The sequence below is a fragment of the Gekko japonicus genome, unplaced genomic scaffold (genome assembly GCF_001447785.1).
Source record: "Gekko japonicus isolate JY-2015 unplaced genomic scaffold, Gekko_japonicus_V1.1 scaffold364, whole genome shotgun sequence".
In the NCBI taxonomy this organism is placed as follows: domain Eukaryota; kingdom Metazoa; phylum Chordata; class Lepidosauria; order Squamata; family Gekkonidae; genus Gekko; species Gekko japonicus.
Window position 1 is genome coordinate 745,348 of NW_015172562.1, and position 19,266 is coordinate 764,613.

General features: G+C 44.6%; 1 protein-coding gene across 1 annotated transcript in view; it reads left to right on the forward strand.

Moving 5' to 3' along the window:
- Positions 1-16,684, forward strand: part of GNAT1 (guanine nucleotide binding protein (G protein), alpha transducing activity polypeptide 1) — a 17,174-nt gene extending 490 nt beyond the window's left edge. Inside the window, exons 2-8 of the mRNA XM_015421244.1 lie at positions 6,374-6,416; positions 6,817-6,958; positions 8,912-9,069; positions 9,673-9,801; positions 13,728-13,857; positions 15,145-15,298; positions 16,494-16,684. Of these exons, the coding sequence (XP_015276730.1) occupies positions 6,374-6,416; positions 6,817-6,958; positions 8,912-9,069; positions 9,673-9,801; positions 13,728-13,857; positions 15,145-15,298; positions 16,494-16,684 (947 nt within the window). The remainder of the gene's footprint in view (positions 1-6,373; positions 6,417-6,816; positions 6,959-8,911; positions 9,070-9,672; positions 9,802-13,727; positions 13,858-15,144; positions 15,299-16,493) is intronic.
- The last annotated feature ends 2,582 nt before the right edge of the window (positions 16,685-19,266 follow it).

Consider the following 19,266-nt stretch of genomic DNA (forward strand, 5'->3'; position numbering starts at 1 on the left):
CTCAAGTTCAAGGCACCTCCTGTCAGGTATAGCTGTCTGGGTTCTTACATTGGTTTTCTTAAACAGAGGGTCTATGCATTTTAGATCTGCTGCTTGGGTCATTCTCCCTTTACTGGTTTAAGTCGATATTTTTGCTGGAAACTGTGACTCATATTTCCAGCAGTTCTAACAGTAGATTACTTACTCTGCTACCTCTTCTAATTAGATTTACAGAGCTGGGAGGGGGAGCATGAGGTACCTGATGTGAATTCTATATTAGTTGCATAACCACTGAGCATTAAGCCTGCCTCCTCTCTTTAGTGTTTATCTAGGTTTTGAACTGAAGGTCTCTCACATCCCTGGCCCAGTTCATCCAGAAATACTATGTCGGCTAAGAAGCTGCCTGCTTAAGAGTTGCAATTATATCACTCTGCTGAATCCTGTTTTTGAAAGATCCTTATAACACCTACTATGTGTGAGAGAGATGTAAAAAGAGGGGAGTGGCAAATCTGTTGAAGTCAATAGGCTTAGAGAAGGGTGTAACTCTGGCCAGGAGGATACCATTAATCTTGCAAGTGTATAACCATTAGCTAAGGGCCTCAGGAACACCGGCGTCGTGAGCGTGAAATGTCAGTGTGAGAATGCGATGTTACTTGTTCATTCATCCATACCTTTCTATAGCCCCAAGTACTGTCACCCCACCTCTGTGTTCCGGCAGACTAAACGTGGTGTCGTGGTTACAGTATCACTCTATGTCCTGGGAGACCCAGGTTCAAACTCTGCCACGGAAGCTTGCTAGGTGACTTTCAGCCTAAGCCACCACATAGGGTTGTTGTGAACTGTACACTGGAGAAGATGAGAACAGTGTGAGCTGATCTGGGTCCCCACTGGGGGGAAAGGTGGGGTATAAGCAATAAAATCAGCAAGGGCTTTCTCCCCAGCAGCACTGGGAGACCCACAGGGGCATTACTGCAGTAGCTCTTGCCCCCTTCTTCTATATCACTGTGGATGGTTGGTTGGCATGACTGGCCAAAATTCTGTGCACCTTCTGCACAGTAGTCTTCAGTCTGTCATCCTCGCCTGTGATGTCTTCATATCTAAGTATGTCCACATTGTCACTTCTCTGTGAAGTATATGTCTCTAGACTATTTAGGGCCCAGATCTCACCCACAAAAGTGAGCAGTCTTATTCCATTTTAAACCTAAGCTTTGGGGTCTGAGTAATACTCCAAAGCTCACTTGCTGCAAAACCAGACACACAACCAGGTCTACAACTGAAATGAGTGTCTGGACCGTGACTGAGGAAAATGGGGACTGAAAACAACCCATTCTTTAATATATAGCTCTTATAACTGATCTGAAATGGGGAATTATTATTACCAAAGAGAGTTACAAATATAGCTTGTCACTAAAGAGGAAGAGACTGGTACGTCTGTCATTCCAAAGCACTGTTTATTCCAGTTGGATTTGATTTGATGCTATATGAGGTATCTTGTGTTTGCTTGCTGACCAGGCTTGAAGGCTACATATATGTAAGGCTATACTCTCCCCCTTGTGAGAGGCAGCAACACTACTGAGGCATACATAAAGTTATGCATGGGATGGAGAGAGTCGACAAAGAGAAATTTTTCTCCCTCTCCCAAAATACTCGACCTCGAGGGCATCCAATGAAGCTGATGAGCAGTAGGTTCAGGACAGACAAAAAGAAATAACAGAGAGTGATCAAAATGTGGACTCATCTGCCAGAGGATGTAGTGGTGGCCACAGGAATAAACAAGCTTTCAAAGGGGATTAGACAGATTTGTGAAGGATAGGTCTATCAGTGGCTACTTGGCAAAGTGACTGAGAGGAACCTCCACATTCAGAGGCACTAAACCTCTGAATCCCAGAATCAGGCAGCAACATCAGGGAAGGTCTTGGCTTTTATGCCCTCTTGTTGGCCCTCCAGAGGAACTGGTTGGCCACTGTGTGAGATAGGATGCAGCACTAGATGGACCACTGGTCTCATCCAGCAGGGCTCTTAAGTTCATCAGGGCCGACTTATCCATTAGGCACAGTAGATACAGTGCCTCGGGCCCACGAAAATGTTTTAATTTCTTTTAAAATCAGAAGAAAAAATGAACTTTTAGGGTTGGAGAAAATGGTGGTTTTTTCATATCAGAAAAGAATGACATTTTAGGGCCCACAACAATCTATTAAATAATGCCTAAAACAGTAAAAAAGTTGAAGTATTTAAAGTTATATCAAAAATAATTTTAATATTGATATTATCATTGTGGGAGGGGTCCACAAAGGCAAACATCCCTAAGGCCCACAAAAGTCATAATGCAGTAGGGCTGCCAAGTGGGGGCGGGTGGCGCAATGTTCCCTCTAAGCTGTGGCATCTTGTGAGCAGAGGTTCTGCTTTGTGAGCGACTGGCATTAAAGTTGTGAGCAAGTGATTTGGCTACTGCATAAATTAGTTTGCTTTGGAGCCCTCCTTCCTGAGCTAAGAAAAAAATGTGTGAGCTGGAGGCTAAAAAACTGTGAGCTAGCTCACACTAACTCAGCTTAGAGGGAACACTGGTGGCGGGTAAACCCCCGCTTTGGAGGCCGTTTCCGCCGCCGCAGAATCGGACCCCGGGGGGGCTCTGCCCCCCCCCGAAGCACAGTGTGGCTGCGTCACCAAAGGTGACGCAACCACGCCGATCACGTTGGGGGCGTGGCCGCGATCATCGGAGGGAAAACTCTATGGTTTCCCCTCCGACGATCGGGGCCATGCCCCCAATGTGACTGACGTCGCGCGTCACTTCTGGGATGTGCTGGCAGCGCACACACACATCAGAGGAGAGCTCCCGGAGCCCGGCGACGCTCCCCCGCTGGTAAGGAGATTCGACTTGGCAACCCTATAATGCAGCCCTGAGTTTCATATGTTTCTTTGAGCATAAAAGTAGGCAGTGCTGCAGACATTGGTGGGAGGGGGGAGGGTAAAAGCTAAAATCTTCCTCCACATACCATCCAGTATCTGCCATAATGTATGTGCACTGCCATCAGAGATAATAAACGATACAAAAATCACTGTGTGAAGACAAGTTATAACAATTTTACTGTTCTTGTAATTAAAAATAGAAACTTTTCCAAATCCTCATACACCCAAAGTTGCTCAGCAAAACAGTAAATATTGGCAGCCTGCAGAAACTGCGCTTCTGTTCCTTAAAGGAAAACTAGCAACAAGATGACCTGAGACTTCTGTACTCCAGCAAATAGTTATACAATCCTTATTTTGGTGGCAATTGCATGGTGTATCTTTCAACAGACTAATGTGTCTCCCAGGTAAGGTCATGTTTCTGGTCTTCATCAGAGTCAGAAATATACAATTTCCAATCTGGATTTAAAGTATTTATAACAAAGTCTCACCACTTCCTATACTTGAGGAGCAAAACACTTCGAACTCAGAAGGGTTGGTAGAAGCTTTTCAACATCTGTAATTTCCTTCCATAGCAGCTGGTAGGAGGCAAGCTTAACCCTTTCCTTTCCATGGTATTTCCTTGATTTAAAAATGCTCCTTCTAGTTTCTCAGTAGAGTGAATACACACAGGCAACCTTTTTAGTTAGTCCAAATAAGGATCAAACTAACTGTGATGGGGGGGGGATCCTCATGTGTTAATATGAGACACCTGTTCATATGTTAAGAAAGTGGCACATCTGTGAGGGGAGCTAACCCTGCTCCTTCATGTGCCTTACACACACCGTGGTCTGTTATTATCAACAGTTTCTGTCCCGGGCAGACTCACTTCTAGTACTGGAGAAAGGCTGGGAGAAAATTAAGACTTGAAATGCTATCAGTAATCAATGAATGGCAGAGTTGTGTGTGTGTGTGTGTGTGTGTGTGTGTGTGTGGTCTGATTTATACTGTGTGGCTTTGGTATGGTTTAAATGTTTTCTCATTGATTTTGAAGTCTGATTAGCAGAAAAGGGAATACAAATACTATAAATAATGGCTTCAAACACTGGAGCAAAGTGGCTTAAGGTGCTGGGCAAGAGGATTTAGCTCTTCAATTAAAAATAAGCCTTGCCTTCTTTCTTTACTCATAATCAGGAAGCTTTGTGTAAATAATGAGGGGGGGGGGCTTTTTATTATTATATATGTAAGCATTTAAGAAGTGCCAGGTTTAGGAATACTGCCATCTAGGGTGGAGGATAAAAACAGATTTCTGGAGAGCTTCACTGAAGTGTTGCCAGGCAACAGTGGAATAAGCATCTTGACTGGTTCTGTCTGGGGACAAGATGGAGGAGGAGGGCAGGAAGGGAGACTGCAAGGAGCATCTTTTGAGGAGACAGCTGAGGGGACATCTAAGGAGATACTGCCTTTCAACTGAAGCAAAAGCTTAATCATCCTGAGGGCAATAAAACCTGTGTCAGTGTATCTGACATTCTGATGTTGGGCTCTCCCTGACCCAGCCCATACTATTGCCGTCTGGATCCCAGAACCCCTAAAGAAGAGAGAGGTATACATATGTGCATCCCACATTAACAATGACTCTGCTGGGACATCTTCCTATAAGGAGGAAGCATCTGGGCTCTGAAGACTAAAGAGAAGTATTTTTTTATTCACAACTATACTTCAGGAGTCTATTGGGTTGATCTTTGGCTCTGTGTATCACAGTCTCATTTTTAGCAGCACAGTTCACTTAAAGCTCCCAATTATCATTTCCTTTTCCCATCTTTAAATAAATAACTAAATAAGAGCTGTTTTTAACATTTCATTTCAGGTTTGAATGAGATGCAACTGCTTTGCAAGTACAAGTATGTCCCTTGCTGCTGATAGGAGGTTAAGCAGGGCTCATTTAATGGCCACAGCACCTGCTTTCTTGGGTTGCTAAAGGCCTCCCTGTGTCCACTATGCAAGCAAAAAAATTAACAGCATACACAACAGAGGTGCTGTCTTCTCTTCTTTGCGGCTGAGTCTGAGAGGATACTTTCAGTGAGCAGTACAGTTTATCCCAATTGAACGGAGAGAAAAAAATTACAGGCTTCCAAGGGAAACAAAACTGAACTAAGTAACTTTTAACAAGTAGTTGTAAGACCATTACAGCAGCTGTGCTGGTTTGGACCAATGGTCCTTCTCGTCTAGCATCCTGTTTCCCACAGTGGCTTACCAAATGTCCCACGAAAACCAACAAGCAGGGCTCAGAGGCTGAAGCCTTCCTCTGTTGCTTTCCCCTGAAACTGGTATACAGAAATGCACTGCCTCAAATTTGGAAGTTGCAATAAAGAATTCAGTGCAACTGATTTGAGATTTTAAATCGACAATGAGCTAAAAATAAAAAAGAAAGCATGGACATCCCTAGTCTAGAGGGAAGTTTGCTGTTATCTGCCATAAACCATGGGGAAAAGCCAGGAAAAAAGGTATTTTGTGAGTTTTAAGCAAGAATAGTCAAAGGAAGAACATGAAGGGATTCAAGGCATGTTTTTAATGTGTAAATTATAATAAGTTTGAAAAGTTTATTTTCTTTATGTTACTTATCTCCAGTCATGTAACCTGAAAAGGAAAAACTGAATAGAGCTTTGAGCTCTAAGAACATTTTCCCCAAACATATCTTCCTTCTCCAGACAATTCTCAAAATCTGAGCAAAGCAATGAACGTTTCAGAACAATTCATTTCAAGATCTATAGCTTTGGACCAAACTGATCAATGTAGAAAAGCTACAATGTCATGCATAAAATCTAAATGTTACAATGAAGTAGATTTAAGATAGTGATTGTCCCTAAAATGCAATACTAATGGTATGGATCATATGAAGAATGGAAGTAGCATTACACCATTAGCTCATAAAGTAGCCATGTGACACTATAAAGAATAACAAAAAAAAATATTCCAGTAGATGTTTTGCAGATTAGAACCGAGTTCTTCAGAAACGTTGGACAATACTAGCGTGAATCCTCACTAGCAGGATGTAAGAGGATGAGCGAAAAACAGTAGAGTCAAGGAGCCATAAAATACAAGTGGTATGAGATGAAATATAATTAGTGGACGGTCTATAATTCAGATCTAATCAAGTGAAAACATTAGATAATTCACTAATTATAGTCTTAGCAAGGCATTGGATCACATAAGCTACTGTTGGGTCTCAGGCATTCTCCAAGTCAATCTCTTTTGCCAGGAGATTACTCTGACTGAAGCGGGAACCTTCAACATGCAACACACGTACCCTCCCATCAGTGCTATAAAACTATTGGAGGCAAAGGGAAGGATATCAGAGGATTCAGGCATTATTAGCACCTCACATACTTATAAGTTTTAATGTAGATTTGGTAAATTACTGAATGGTTGATTTCCCAATGTGTGGATATTGTGCCATTGATGGAGTTAGCTTTCTAGGACTGATACAGAGTGATCTTTTTTGTTCTAACAGGGGCTGGAGAATCTGGCAAAAGCACCATTGTCAAGCAAATGAAGTAAGTTTTTGCACAGGCAACAATTCTTAGCCATTCCCTGAAGCAGCATTCAAAGAGTGAGGATGGCAGTAGGATTTTTTCCCCAATCAAGTGCTTTGCTCTATGGCACTCCTGTCTGGGAGACTGGTAATGTAGAAGTTGGGTACTTCCTGAACAGTCATGGCTGTTCCTCCAGTTGTTGTAGTGCTCTCATGGAATGCCTCACACATTATGTCTTAAGAGTATACCTAAGACATTTTAAGCATGCACAAAATTCCAAACAAAACTGGAAAACAAATCATATGACATTCCTGATTCCATGGCCCTCCAAATTATATTTCCCCTTGTAATCCCCTTTTGGTTGCCCTGTGTCCTGACAGTATCATGTTCTGGATTCATTTCCTCCTCTTAACTTCCACAGAATAATCCATCAGGATGGTTACTCCTTAGAGGAGTGCTTGGAGTTTATCTCTGTAATCTACAGCAATACTTTGCAGTCCATACTGACCATTGTGAGGGCCATGGACACACTCCATATCCAGTATGGAGACCCAGCTAGAAAGGTAGGTAAAAAAAGAAATGGATATTGTTATTACTTTTGCACTTTAAAAAGGTGCTGTGTAATATAAAAACACATAATTTTAAAAGTAGACTAAAAACAACACAACCCTACCTTAGGGTTATAGTCTAAACAAACAGAAACATGAACACATGAAGTTGCTGTAGTCTGAGTCAAACCACTGATCTATCAAGGTCAGTATTGTCTACTTTGACTGGAAGCTCTCCAGTTAGGAGTCTTTCACGTTACCTACTACCTGGCCCTTTTTGGTAGAGATGCTGGGTATTATTAAACCTAGGACCTTCTGCATGTAAAGCAGTTCCTCAACCACAGGGCCATGGCGTCATCTCAAATTATGAGGGGAAGGAATGAGGAAGTGGTAAGCAATTTATATAATTTCTAGGAATAAGGTCCATTGTGGAAATAAATACGAGCTCTAGAAAGAGGCTCTGGGTGGATGCCCCGGCCTTGGGCACTCAGCATCAATTTTCCATGGCGACCTCAGCAGAGTCCACTGTTTTCTCCAAGGGAACTGCCATCCGGAGAGCAGTTGTAATTCTGAGTGATCTCCAGCCTTCACCTGGAGATTGGCAAAAACAGTTCCCCAGGAGGAAATTACTTGTTTGGAGGGTGGAGTCTATGGCATGGTACCTTTCTGAGGTCCCACCCCTCCTCAAACCCCACCATCTCCAGGCTCCCCCCTCAAATCTCCAGAAATTTCCCAACCTGGAGTTGGCAACCCTATCTCCTTCCCAGCCAACTATCAACCTACCTTTATCTGCCCCTCTGACTTCAGCTTTCCATCTCCTCCCCCCTCCCTGCAGCCTCTATCTAGGAAAAGAACAGTCTTTCTCCACAGTGGGGACCAAAGCAGCTAACATCATTCTCATCTCCCCCTTTCAATCTGCACAACAACCCTGTGAGGTAGGTTAGGCTGAAAGTCTGTGAGTGGTCTGAAATCACCCACTCAGCTTCCACAGCAAGAACCTGGGTCTGGCACACCCTGCCCTGAAGCACTAACTGCTGCGTCACACTAGCTGTCATGGGGGGGGGCCACCTCAGCAGGATATAATGAGACAGAGTACATCATTTTCTCCAGGGGGACTGATCTCTGCCATCTGGAGAGCAGTTGTAATTCTGAGTGATCTCCAGCCCTCACCTGGAGATTGGCAACAATGGTTTCCCAGGAGGAACAGTACAGTCTTTCTCCACAGTGGGTACTAAAGCAGCTTACATCATTCTCCCCTCCCCCTTTTGATCTGCACAACAACCCTGTGAGGTAGGTTAGGCTGAAAGTCTGTGAGTGGTCTGAAATCACCCACTCAGCTTCCACAGCAAGAATCTGGGTCTGGCAGACTCTGCTCTTAAGTGCTAGCTGCTATGCCACACTGGCTGTCTTAGTTGAGAGCCAGTTTGGAATAGTGGTTAAGAGCATGGACTCTAATCTGAGAGAACCAGGTTTGATTCCCCACTCCTCCACAGGCAGCTGCTGGTGTGACCTTGGGTCAGTTATAAGTTCTCTCAAGGGCAATTCTCAAGAGAGCTCTCTCAGCCCCACCTACTTCACAGGGTGTCTGTTGTGGGGAGGGGAAGGGATTGTAAGCCGCTCTGAGACGCCTTCAGGTAGTGAAGGGCTGGGTATAAATCCAATCTCCTCCTCCTCTTCTTCATATTTAATTTAAATATTAAAAAAATAGAGCGGCTGCTGGAGGTGTCATCAAGACACCCAGAGGGCGCTGCCAGGCTTTGGGTAGCCAACCTCCAAGTGGAGCCTGAAGATTGTCTGGTATCACAACTGAACTCCAGACAACAGATCTCTCTCCCCCTGGAGAAAATAACTGCTTTGGAGGGCGGAAGCAGAATACACAGAAGGAATATGAAGTGCAGTATGATGAGGAATCTTTCCGTGGTCAGCCTCAGATGGTGAAGTGAAACCCAACTCCTGTTTCAATTGTAGGATGATTCCTGCAAACTGCTGCACTTAGCTGACACCAGTGAAGAGGGCACCATGCCTCCGGAGATGTCTGACATCATCTGCCGCCTCTGGAAGGACACGGGCATCCAGGCCTGTTTTGTGAGGGCCTCGGAATACCAGCTGAATGACTCAGCTAGCTAGTAGGAACCTTCTGCTTGTACCCCTTGAGAGACAGAGAGAGAGGGTCTCCAAAATAATTTAAGGGTGCGCAAGATGATCCCTAGTACTGTGTACTATTTGGAGAAATACATCTGTCCCCACTTTCCGCAGCTTTTGATGCACCTTTAGGAAATGTTTTAGAATCTGTATGCCTCTACCTGCAATTTTGGTAGACAGGGAACACCTCTGTCCCCATGAGCTGATGCAGCAGTGTATTAGGCCAAAAGAGAATGACCTTGTAATTGGATACTGTTTTGAAGTTTGCACCCAGGGTGGCTGTAAGGTGAAGGTGAGTCCAGGAAGGAACAGGCCAAAATCAGGTACTCTGCTGACCTGGATCTATGAGCAGAGTGACAGAGGAGGGCTCACGTTGCTCCTCTGCCTTCCTTTCTGAGGGTGGTGTTGGCTGGACACATGTAGCATTTCTCTCCCCTTACCCTTGAAGTGCATTGTAGAAGCACTCTTCTAGAACACACAGTCTGCCACTTACTTTATCAAACAGACTAGGGGACAGGACATTTGACTAGCCTCTCCGAAGGCTTGAGGTAACTCACATTGTAGGTTCTACATCTTCCTATCTTCAGTTACCTGAGTGACCTGCCACGGCTGGTGACACTTGGATACATCCCTACAGAGCAGGATATTCTACGCTCCAGGGTCAAGACTATGGGCATCATTGAAACTCAGTTTTCCTTCAAGGATCTCAATTTCAGGTATCACAGAGTTGCAATAGCTGGGCAATCTGCCACACATTTGTAAAGAGGGAAGATCATACACGGCATGCCGGGAAGCAAAAAGATGGGGGGATACATACACTATAACATTCTAGGTAAAAATGATAGTGACTAGATCACAAAATGCTTCCTGGCTATTTTCTTTTTAAAATATATTAATTTAGCTCTATTAGTAAGCCATTGGACATCTTAAACTGGCAAAGAATTATTCACTTGTCTACTATATACTTTTTGTGTGGAAAGATGTCACCATGGAGGAAGGTGAGGCACAGGAAGTTGGTAGAGGCCTGGTGAGGGAACGGAGGCAGTGTGGAAGATGCTGGAGCTGGTTGCACTCTACAGGGAAAACAACGGAATGAAAAGGATTGGTAATGTTTGCATGCTGGTGAATTGGAAGGAGAGCATGGTGGCCCAGATACAAAGAGGAGGACAATAAGCTTGATAGCTCCCGATTTGAAATTTGGGACAGGCATTGTTGTCATAGTTCTGTTGCTTTGTGATATGAGAAACCACCCTTCTGAAACTTTGACCTGTTCTGCTGCTGTTACTAGGAACTGGCAAACCCAGTTCCGCTTAGGAAAGTTTTCATAGATCAGACGCCACTTTATAAGATGCAATGGACAGCAACTGAGGAACAAACAAAAATCATATGTAACACTAAATATACAGCTAATGCTCAGATGACAACTGCATGTCTAGTTTTCCTCTCCGGTACATCCAGAAGGCCTTCCCTTGTGTTGGGATGTCATGACATTCCTGACTCACCCATTGCTGCTTGCCAGTGATGTACAGCAGGGACAGAGTAATGTGGTACGTTATGCCGTCACAAACCAGGTATGTTGTAGTTGACATTACATAAGGGAACACATGAAGTAGATGTAAGTTGCCCAGGGAACCACTGTGAGACTCCCCACTGTGTCTCATGTACTGCTGATTTAAATCCCACTTTTCTCCTGATTTGTATTCCAGACAACTGTTTCCTGCCTCTTCCATGTTCATATTTATGGCTCAGTCCTCAGTACACCATTTGAAATGAGAAACCAGGCAGAGCCCCAGAGGAAGCATGACTAATGGACAGAGTTTGACATAGAATTATTGGGCTGGTATAGGATAAAAGGCAAGGGAAGGTGGAGAAAGTCAATGTTGGCCTTCCCTGACATTTCATAGATGCATCTATCAAGTGGCTCATTTAGTTGCTGCTGAATTAGCAGTTTGATAACTTCTACTTGTGAGGATTTAGCACCCTCTAAGGATACAAAGTGGAAGTGCAAGAACTCCAATCTGTGAAGGAGGCTTTGGTCTGCTCTTATTTAAAAACTAATTTCAATAGTCCCTCACCCCCAAGATAGTGAACTCCTCATCAAGCACTTGCTTCTTGCTGGTACATCTTTCTTCTTCCTCCTGTGACTTTTAGTCTAGGGACAAGAGTCATACAAACGTCTCTTATACAATACAGCTAGCCCGGGCCTTACTTTTTCCCATCTCAGATCAGGGGATGGATTATAGAACTCCAGTTAGAGGGGTTTTTGGAAAAAAATACCTTCCATTAATTCCTCACAGGCTGCATGTTGCAAAGGAACAGCCAGAGCAACAATTCAGTACAACTAGAAGCCTGCAGAAAAAAGAAATGCCTGGCTAGCTCAAACATTCCAGTAATGCACTCTTCCCTTCTGTCTTACTGAATCTTTGCCCCGTCATCCTTTGTTCACCTCCATGTTACCGCCACTTGTAATTTTGTAACTTGGCCACACAACCTAGAGCTCCAGTCATCCTTGAATCTCTGCAGTGTGCAGCCTTGAGTGCTAAAAGCTCCCCCCCCCGAGACCCCCTTCCTCATTAGCCCATATTGCCTCAGTTCTTTTTCTTCTGCTTTCCCCCTCATACTTCCTTTAGCTACCCTTCCGCCAAGATCCTCTCAATTCACTGCCTACTTTGTACCCTCCCACAATGCTTCTGGTTTCCCCATTCCTTATCTCCCTTAGCTCCTCAGGACCTAATAGCGGTCACTGGCTTGCTCCTATAAAGCTACTCCTGCACTCTAGAAGGTTCTACTCCTTGCCAAACTTCCCTTCTCTATCTGAAGGCAGACTGCAAGTACGCTTGAAATATTTTGCTTTGAGCAATTGGAACAGTTATGAACCAAATTGGTCAATTATCATTGAAAAGCTGCATCGTCACAAGTGCGATACACTACTGCTCTAACAGTGAAAATAGCTTGGATTCTATGCCTTTTCTCCCTGCATGCTTCTCTCTTGATGTTGCAGATGCTGTCCTCTACCAAGCCCATTTCCTCTAGCCCTAGGCAGAACTTCTGTATTCCTTAGACCACTGTCTGATCTGCAAACTGTCTTTCCAGCACCTGGGAGAAATGCATGTGGAGGATCCAGGGATCCAAGCCATAGGAGTGGTTGTGAGTTCAGCAGAGCTGCAATGTGAGGTTCTAATCCGTAAGAACCACAACTCTAGAATCAAGAGTTAGAACTCCACTGCTTTGCCTCCATTTGAGTGGAATGCACCTTATTCATAACTACCAGCCTCTGTTACAGTATAACCAATGTTTGTCCTTAGATTTATGGACCTCCAAAGGAAAATCACTGTTCATGAGTTGGGTCTGCTCACAACATTATCTTGGTAAGGTTCCAGCCTGCATCTGCACTGAAAGATCAGTCTCTAGGTTATGTGGCATTTGCCAAGGTGAGACTTCTTGGCACAGAATAGGCAAACATGAAGTCATAAGCAAATCTCCTGAACCTCTGGCCAATAGCCTCTTCGTGCTTGGTTTAACTGGCTCTTCAAATCTGCACTATCTGCCAGATATCTGGTAGACATATCCAAAGCTTTAAGTTTTTCATTTTTTATGTTTGCAAAAATCTCACTGTTACTTAGTGGTTTTAACAGAACTTGTTTCATGTTGGTTTAATTTCTATTGGTTTTAATAGGAAGCATATTTCTAATTATAATGTTTTTGTTTCCCATCCAACTTGGCTGAAGTTTTAAGGGATTGTACCTCTCTGCCATATTTCAAGCAGATGGGAGACAGGCCCCCATTTTAATAGGCAATTTAAAAGAGACAAAGACCTGTTTTGACAATTGAATGAATGTTTCCTATATGCCAGTTTCATATCTTCTGTTCCCACTTGACTCTCCCCCTCTGAGCACATATACAAGAAACAAAGAATCTGTTTTAAGTTGACAACAAATTACTTCCTATTTACTTCAGTGACTGATTGTTTCCTGTTTACTGCTTCTCAATCTTTTGCCTAAGATCATCATGTGTGTAGTGTATGTTGATGACTGCTTGATCAAATCCTGTCTCCCCACATTCCATCTTAATTAAATACTTCGCTTTCTTGATGCTACAGCATCCTTTGTTTTACACAAACCTTTTAAAATCTGCCTATAAAAGAAGAACTGTTTCTCCCATCTTTTTGAAATTTGGCATGGAAAATCTTTTGTGTGACAGGTAAACACCCACAGAACTTAATCCTAATTGGATGGAACACAAGTGGACTAGTTCATTTGTTTTGATTAGCATTTGTTTCCCAAAACAATGCATAGCTTTGCTTTGAAACAAATGCATAGTTCTGATGGATTTGCTTTGAAGCAAATGCGTATCCATGAATACATGAAGGTGCCTTGTGAAGTCATTCTCCCTTTACTTACTGTTTACAGAAAAATTTAAATGCATGAAATTACTGTAGCAGTAGATGCCATGGATAATCCAGCACAACTCTATAGACATGATAAATGAGACAAAGACTTATGGAATCAAATAAATGATCTTCAGTCCAGTATGATAATATTGATGGGAAGGAACGATGCCCAAGGTACTGAGCCACTAGGGACCTTAGCAGGCATCACTAAGCAAGGCTGTTCAGTGTGGCCCCTCTTTAACTTACTGGCAGGATGTTTGATGTGGGGGGCCAGCGCTCAGAACGTAAGAAGTGGATTCACTGTTTCGAGGGAGTCACCTGCATCATCTTCATCGCTGCCCTCAGCACTTACGACATGGTCCTAGTGGAGGACGATAAAGTGGTAAGCAGTACCCCAAGAAATCTGACCCTTTAGAAATGGCTGGCAGAATTTAGTAAATAGCCCAAATCAGCTTATACTGTAAGCTGGTCAGTCTCCTGTTTCAGGAGACCAAATGTAATGTTGCAGGGGCGTGATTCAGGCAATGGGTGAGAAGAGGTATTTTTTTACAAGATCTGTACAGGTTTAGCCACCAAGTCAATAATCACAGATTGTTCCCTGATAAGAGTTGAAAAGAAGGATCCTGTTTCTATCAGCTCTCACAGTAGGAGCTCTGAGCTCTGAGCAAGCACAGGCCAGCTACAACAGCAGCAAACTTAACTAGGAATCAAAGCAACTTTGGCTGCGGTCACACGGAACATTAGCCACACTACAGAGACGGAAAATAGGCGGATTTTCCGGGCGCGATCACAGCGCCACATCTGGGAAGCGTAGAGCTTCCATGCCGAACCTGAGGTTTCCTGCCGAAGATGCGGGGTAAAAAACTAGTACCTTCGAGGTACTAGTTTCTGGAAACCGCGGGGCAAGGGCGGGCGCCTGATCACATTTCCGGTGGAATCCTGTGGCATCCGGCGCCCGCCCATATCCCGTCGTGAACAGGTTCCCCCCCCCAAGTCTCCACAGGATGCGCACAAGCGCCCAACGGCGCATGCGGACAAAGAGGCCCCCTCCCACTGCAGCCAGGCTTGCCGCCTCTGAAGGGTCGCTATGGCCACTGTCGCACAGGCGGTTAGAGTGGCTGTGATGAGGGGGTCCACCTCCCCCTCCATTTGCTATGCCTCAGAGTTCTGTTGGGGTACGGAAGCGTCTGTCGGCCTCTCTGGTAAGCCTTCAGATGTGCAGATACGATTGCTCAGTCATGCGTATACACAAACTTCAGTTTTTTAAAAAAATCCAACCCGTTTGCCACAGAAGCGGCGCCTAGCGATTGCTGGTGTGATTGCGCCGCACCACTTCTTTGCCTCGCTGCAGGATCATCGTGTGATCGGCACCTGCCCCCTAACCACGGGACCTCCACGGGACGTCTGATCGCGCAGCCGCGCATTATTTTCCTCCGGGGCAAACAGCCACGCTTCCCCCCCGCCCGCATTTTCCGGCCCGTATGACCGGGGCCATTATTAGATAGAAAGCAAAACTCAATGCCTGTGACTTTTAAGAGTTGTATACAGAAGGGGACATCTATCTGTTGGAAGATACAGGAATTTTATTTCTTATTAAGTTTGGCCATGCTGGATTAGGGTACTGGGTCAAACTGAAAAGGGCCCCTTTTGGTCCCATTTCTCTTCTCAGAATCGCATGCATGAGAGTCTGCACCTGTTCAACAGCATCTGTAACCACCGATACTTTGCTACCACTTCCATTGTTCTTTTCCTCAATAAGAAAGATGTATTTCAGGAAAAGATCAAGAAGGCTCATCTCAGCATCTGCTTTCCTGATTATGACGGTGAGTTCCCCGCATTCCATATTTATATGTAGGAATAGAATTTAAGACATTTCCTATGGTCAGTTGTGCAGCGAACAAAAAATATGGGAACGCTGGCAGAGAGAGAGGCAGTGGTGTTTATTTGTCAGCCTGAACAAATGTTGCTGATACTTGAACACCAGATGGCATCACACCAGATGGCATCACAATAAGAGATCTATAACACCATCATTAAGGATCTCCCTTTTTATCTGTGCAAGATTTCCCCCACTACTGTCTCTCTATGGGACAAGATCAATACCTATGCTGCTAATAAAAGGGGAGATTGTCCAAAGAAAACCTTGGAATATATAATCATTTGTATAATCTACCTCTGTCACTGGGAATGCAGAACAGCGATTTGAATACTTTCATTACTAACTCACCCCTTCATTGTCTTGTTGAGACACTGCTGAACTGTTCAACACAACCTGTATTTGCTTGAAGGGATGAGGGTGATGCTGCAATAATCAGGTGATTAGCAGAAAGATCAGTTGACAGGAACAGGAAGAGCTGGGCCTGTTGTACTACAGGAAGAAGTATGTTTTGCCCTGTCCAGTTAAGTGTATGGAGAAGACATGTTTATTATTTATTCCCTTGGTGGGTGAACAACTTGTCTTCTGTACCTTCCCATCCTATCGCACCAATCGATGAAAGCTTTTGCAGTGAGAAGGCTGCATTCACTTCCTTTGTGAAAACACCCATGTGTATCTGAAGAAGTGTTCATGGACACAAAGACTCATACCTTGAATAAAACTTTGGTCTTAAAGGTGCCACTGGACTCAAACTTGAGTCTACCCAAGTATAACAATCAGAGTTTGGAAAACCAGCCACCAGGGGTCCTCAGTGCTCTATGGGAAAATGCTAGCTTTCTGCCACGTAAACCAGAATTTAGCATCTCCAGCTCGCTTTGCATTTTTAGGCTTCAAAATGGTTTTCCTCCTCTTGTCAAACACACGCAGTTCAAATGGAGTAAAATTTGGGATGGTCACGGCATAAACTAGGCATTAAATGGCAGACAGGGGCAAGGCTCCTGACTTTTTAAACCTAATATGAAAAACTGCTGAGAGTGAATGAGCCCTGAAGCAGGAGGGGCTTTGTGTGGGGAAAGGGGTGGTGTCACAGCTTGGCCACTCAGAGAAGCCACTCCTTGATGCCAGCATCCACATCTATGCAGGGCCAAATACGTATGAGGATGCAGGTGCCTACATCAAGGCCCAGTTCCTGGAGCTGAACGTGAGGCGGGATGTCAAGGAAATCTACTCACACATGACCTGTGCAACCGACACACAGAATGTCAAGTTTGTCTTTGATGCAGTCACTGACATAATCATCAAAGAGAACCTCAAGGATTGCGGCCTCTTCTGACGGCAGTCACTCTGGTTCCTAGGCTGGCTGCCTAAGTCCAGGTGAGATGGGGAACACTGGGAAACAAAAATGACAAATCAGTCCATCCTGCTTTATTACACTTGCTCAAAGGTTGCTCAAAGGTAGCCTATTTTATTGTTAGTTTGTATAGAAACACATATGGCATCGCTAGGGGACCACTTTTTGGGGTTGGGGTTGAGGTTGAAGTACTGGCCCACTACCAAAATGGCTGTCCTAAAAAAATTAGCTGCTGATCAAGACTAGGGGTGTGCATTTGGCAGAAGCCGAGCCAAATATATACCCAAATAAGGCCTTATTGGCATTATTCAGGCATATATTCCGCTGAATGTGATTCTCCAATATGCATTTGGCAGCTGAATAAAGAATCCCAAATATATTCAGGATCCCCAAATATATGCAGCTCCATTATACCCTATGGGACCATTATAGGTAAAGGTAAAGGTTCCCTTCCTCGAAAGCCAGTCGAATCCGACTCTAGGGTTGCGGTGCTCATCTCCGTTTCAAAGCCGAAGAGCCAGCGCTGTCCGAAGACGTTTCCGTCGTCATGTGGCCGGCATGACTAAACCCCAAGGCGCACGGAACGCTGTTACCTCCCCACCGAAGTGGTACTTTTTTATCTACTTGCAATTTCTTGCTTTCGAACTGCTAGGTTGGCAGGAGCTGGAACTAGAGACAGGAGCTCACCCTGTCTTGCGGCACCCGGGTCTTGAACCGCTGAACTACTGACCTTCCACAGCCTGCAGTTCAGCGTCTTAACCACTTGAGCCACCACAGACCATTATAGTCAATGGCAAATCTCTCCTAGGGTATATTCAGTGCCCCCAGGGGCGGGGTTTGAGGTAGTGGCACCAAATTTGCAGGGGGTCCAATTCTACAGGCACCCAAAGACAGGGCCCCCATCCCACCATTGTTTCCAATGGAGGGGAAAATAGCACAAGAAGCCCAGCAGATTCTGCCAGAGAATCTCTGCAGTAGATAGTGTGTGTGTGTGTGTGGGGGGGGGGGTTTAAAAGAGATAGACTTACCTTCTCGTCCTTGCTGTTTCCCACTATTTCTGCCTCTTTCCCGTTGTTTGCCCTGATTTCCATGGCAACAGGGGAAGGGGGATCTCTGCAGCCAATCACTACAATGCATTTGCAAATGGCACTGCATTGCAGGCTTGTGACTTAGCAAGGTTGTTGCTGAAGTCCAGCAACTACTTTGCTTTCTCCTCCCCTCCCCCTCGCTCAGATTGTGATTCTATGGCTGTGCTTGACATCAGAGCAGACCTGTTGGGATGGCCTTTGCCACAATGGCACAGGGTGCTACTGCTGGCCACTAGTAGGATGGGTTCTGCTGCTCGGCACTAGTAAGTTGGTTCTGGTTGAGTTGTTCTGTTGGCCACTCGTTACGAGTGCACTGTTTCTGCTGTCCTTGCATAAAAGCCACCCCACAGTTTGTACTTCAGAGATTCTTACATTTGACCTTAGTCCTGTTGGCTTCTTGGCAGTGGCACTGGTTCTTCTGGGTACACTTCGCTGGTTCTACTGCTGGCCTTGCAAACAATAGTCCCCCCCCCACACACACACACACTTCACTTTCTACTGCAGAGATTCTCTGAGACAATCTGCTGGGCTTGTGCTATTTTCCCCATCATTGGAAACCCTGGAATTGGATCCCCTGCTCCAATCTTTTTCAGACTTCGGGATCCTTTTGGGGAAAGGCTCCAGTAGCTACACTGCAAATGTGGTGCCTTACCTCAACCCCGCAGCCACTAAATATACCCTAGGAGGGATTTGGCATTGACTATAATGGCTCCATGGGGTATAATGGAGCCGAATATATTTGGGAATCCTGAATATTTCCTGAATAGGATATCAGTACCGATTTTGATATTCAGAAATATTCAGGTATACTGAATATATTTGGCTCAAAAAATGCTGAATCTGAATTATACTGAATGTTTTTTTCTTTGCACATCCCTAATCTAGACCTTAGTCCTGACCACTTCCTGAGATGTTCTCTCTCTCTCTCCAGGTACTCCTGATCCTTCACATGAAAAGTGGCACTGCCAGTTCAGTAGTGTGTGAAGGGAAGCAATCACTTTTTCTCAAGCTGGTGTATTTATACACAGGTACTGCTTGGAGCAATGAACCACACATGGGGAACTGAGTTTCTGCCTCATATGAACTGGGTCAGGCCTGAAATTCTTGTCTGAAATTCACATAAGCAAAGTGGTCACAGATTCAAGAAGCAACAACCATCTTTTCCTATAAATCTTTACCTGAAACTTGAAGTAAGGCATTGCAGGTTCGTCCTGCTTTGGGTATTATCAGAAAACATGGCAACTGAACTATGAAGAACTAAAACCCAACATAAGGAGTTGCTTACACAGTGACCCTTTCAGATATCTAAAAGCCCCACTTCAGAAATACCACTGAGAGTCTACCCTCTACCACAAGCAGTCAAATTCTTAATTGGCTACTGTGGGATGGAATGCTGTGATAGACAGCCCAAGGTCCCTCCCATGCAGACGACAACAGATCCGTGGTATAGGCTTTGGGGTCATCTGTAATGGTGAA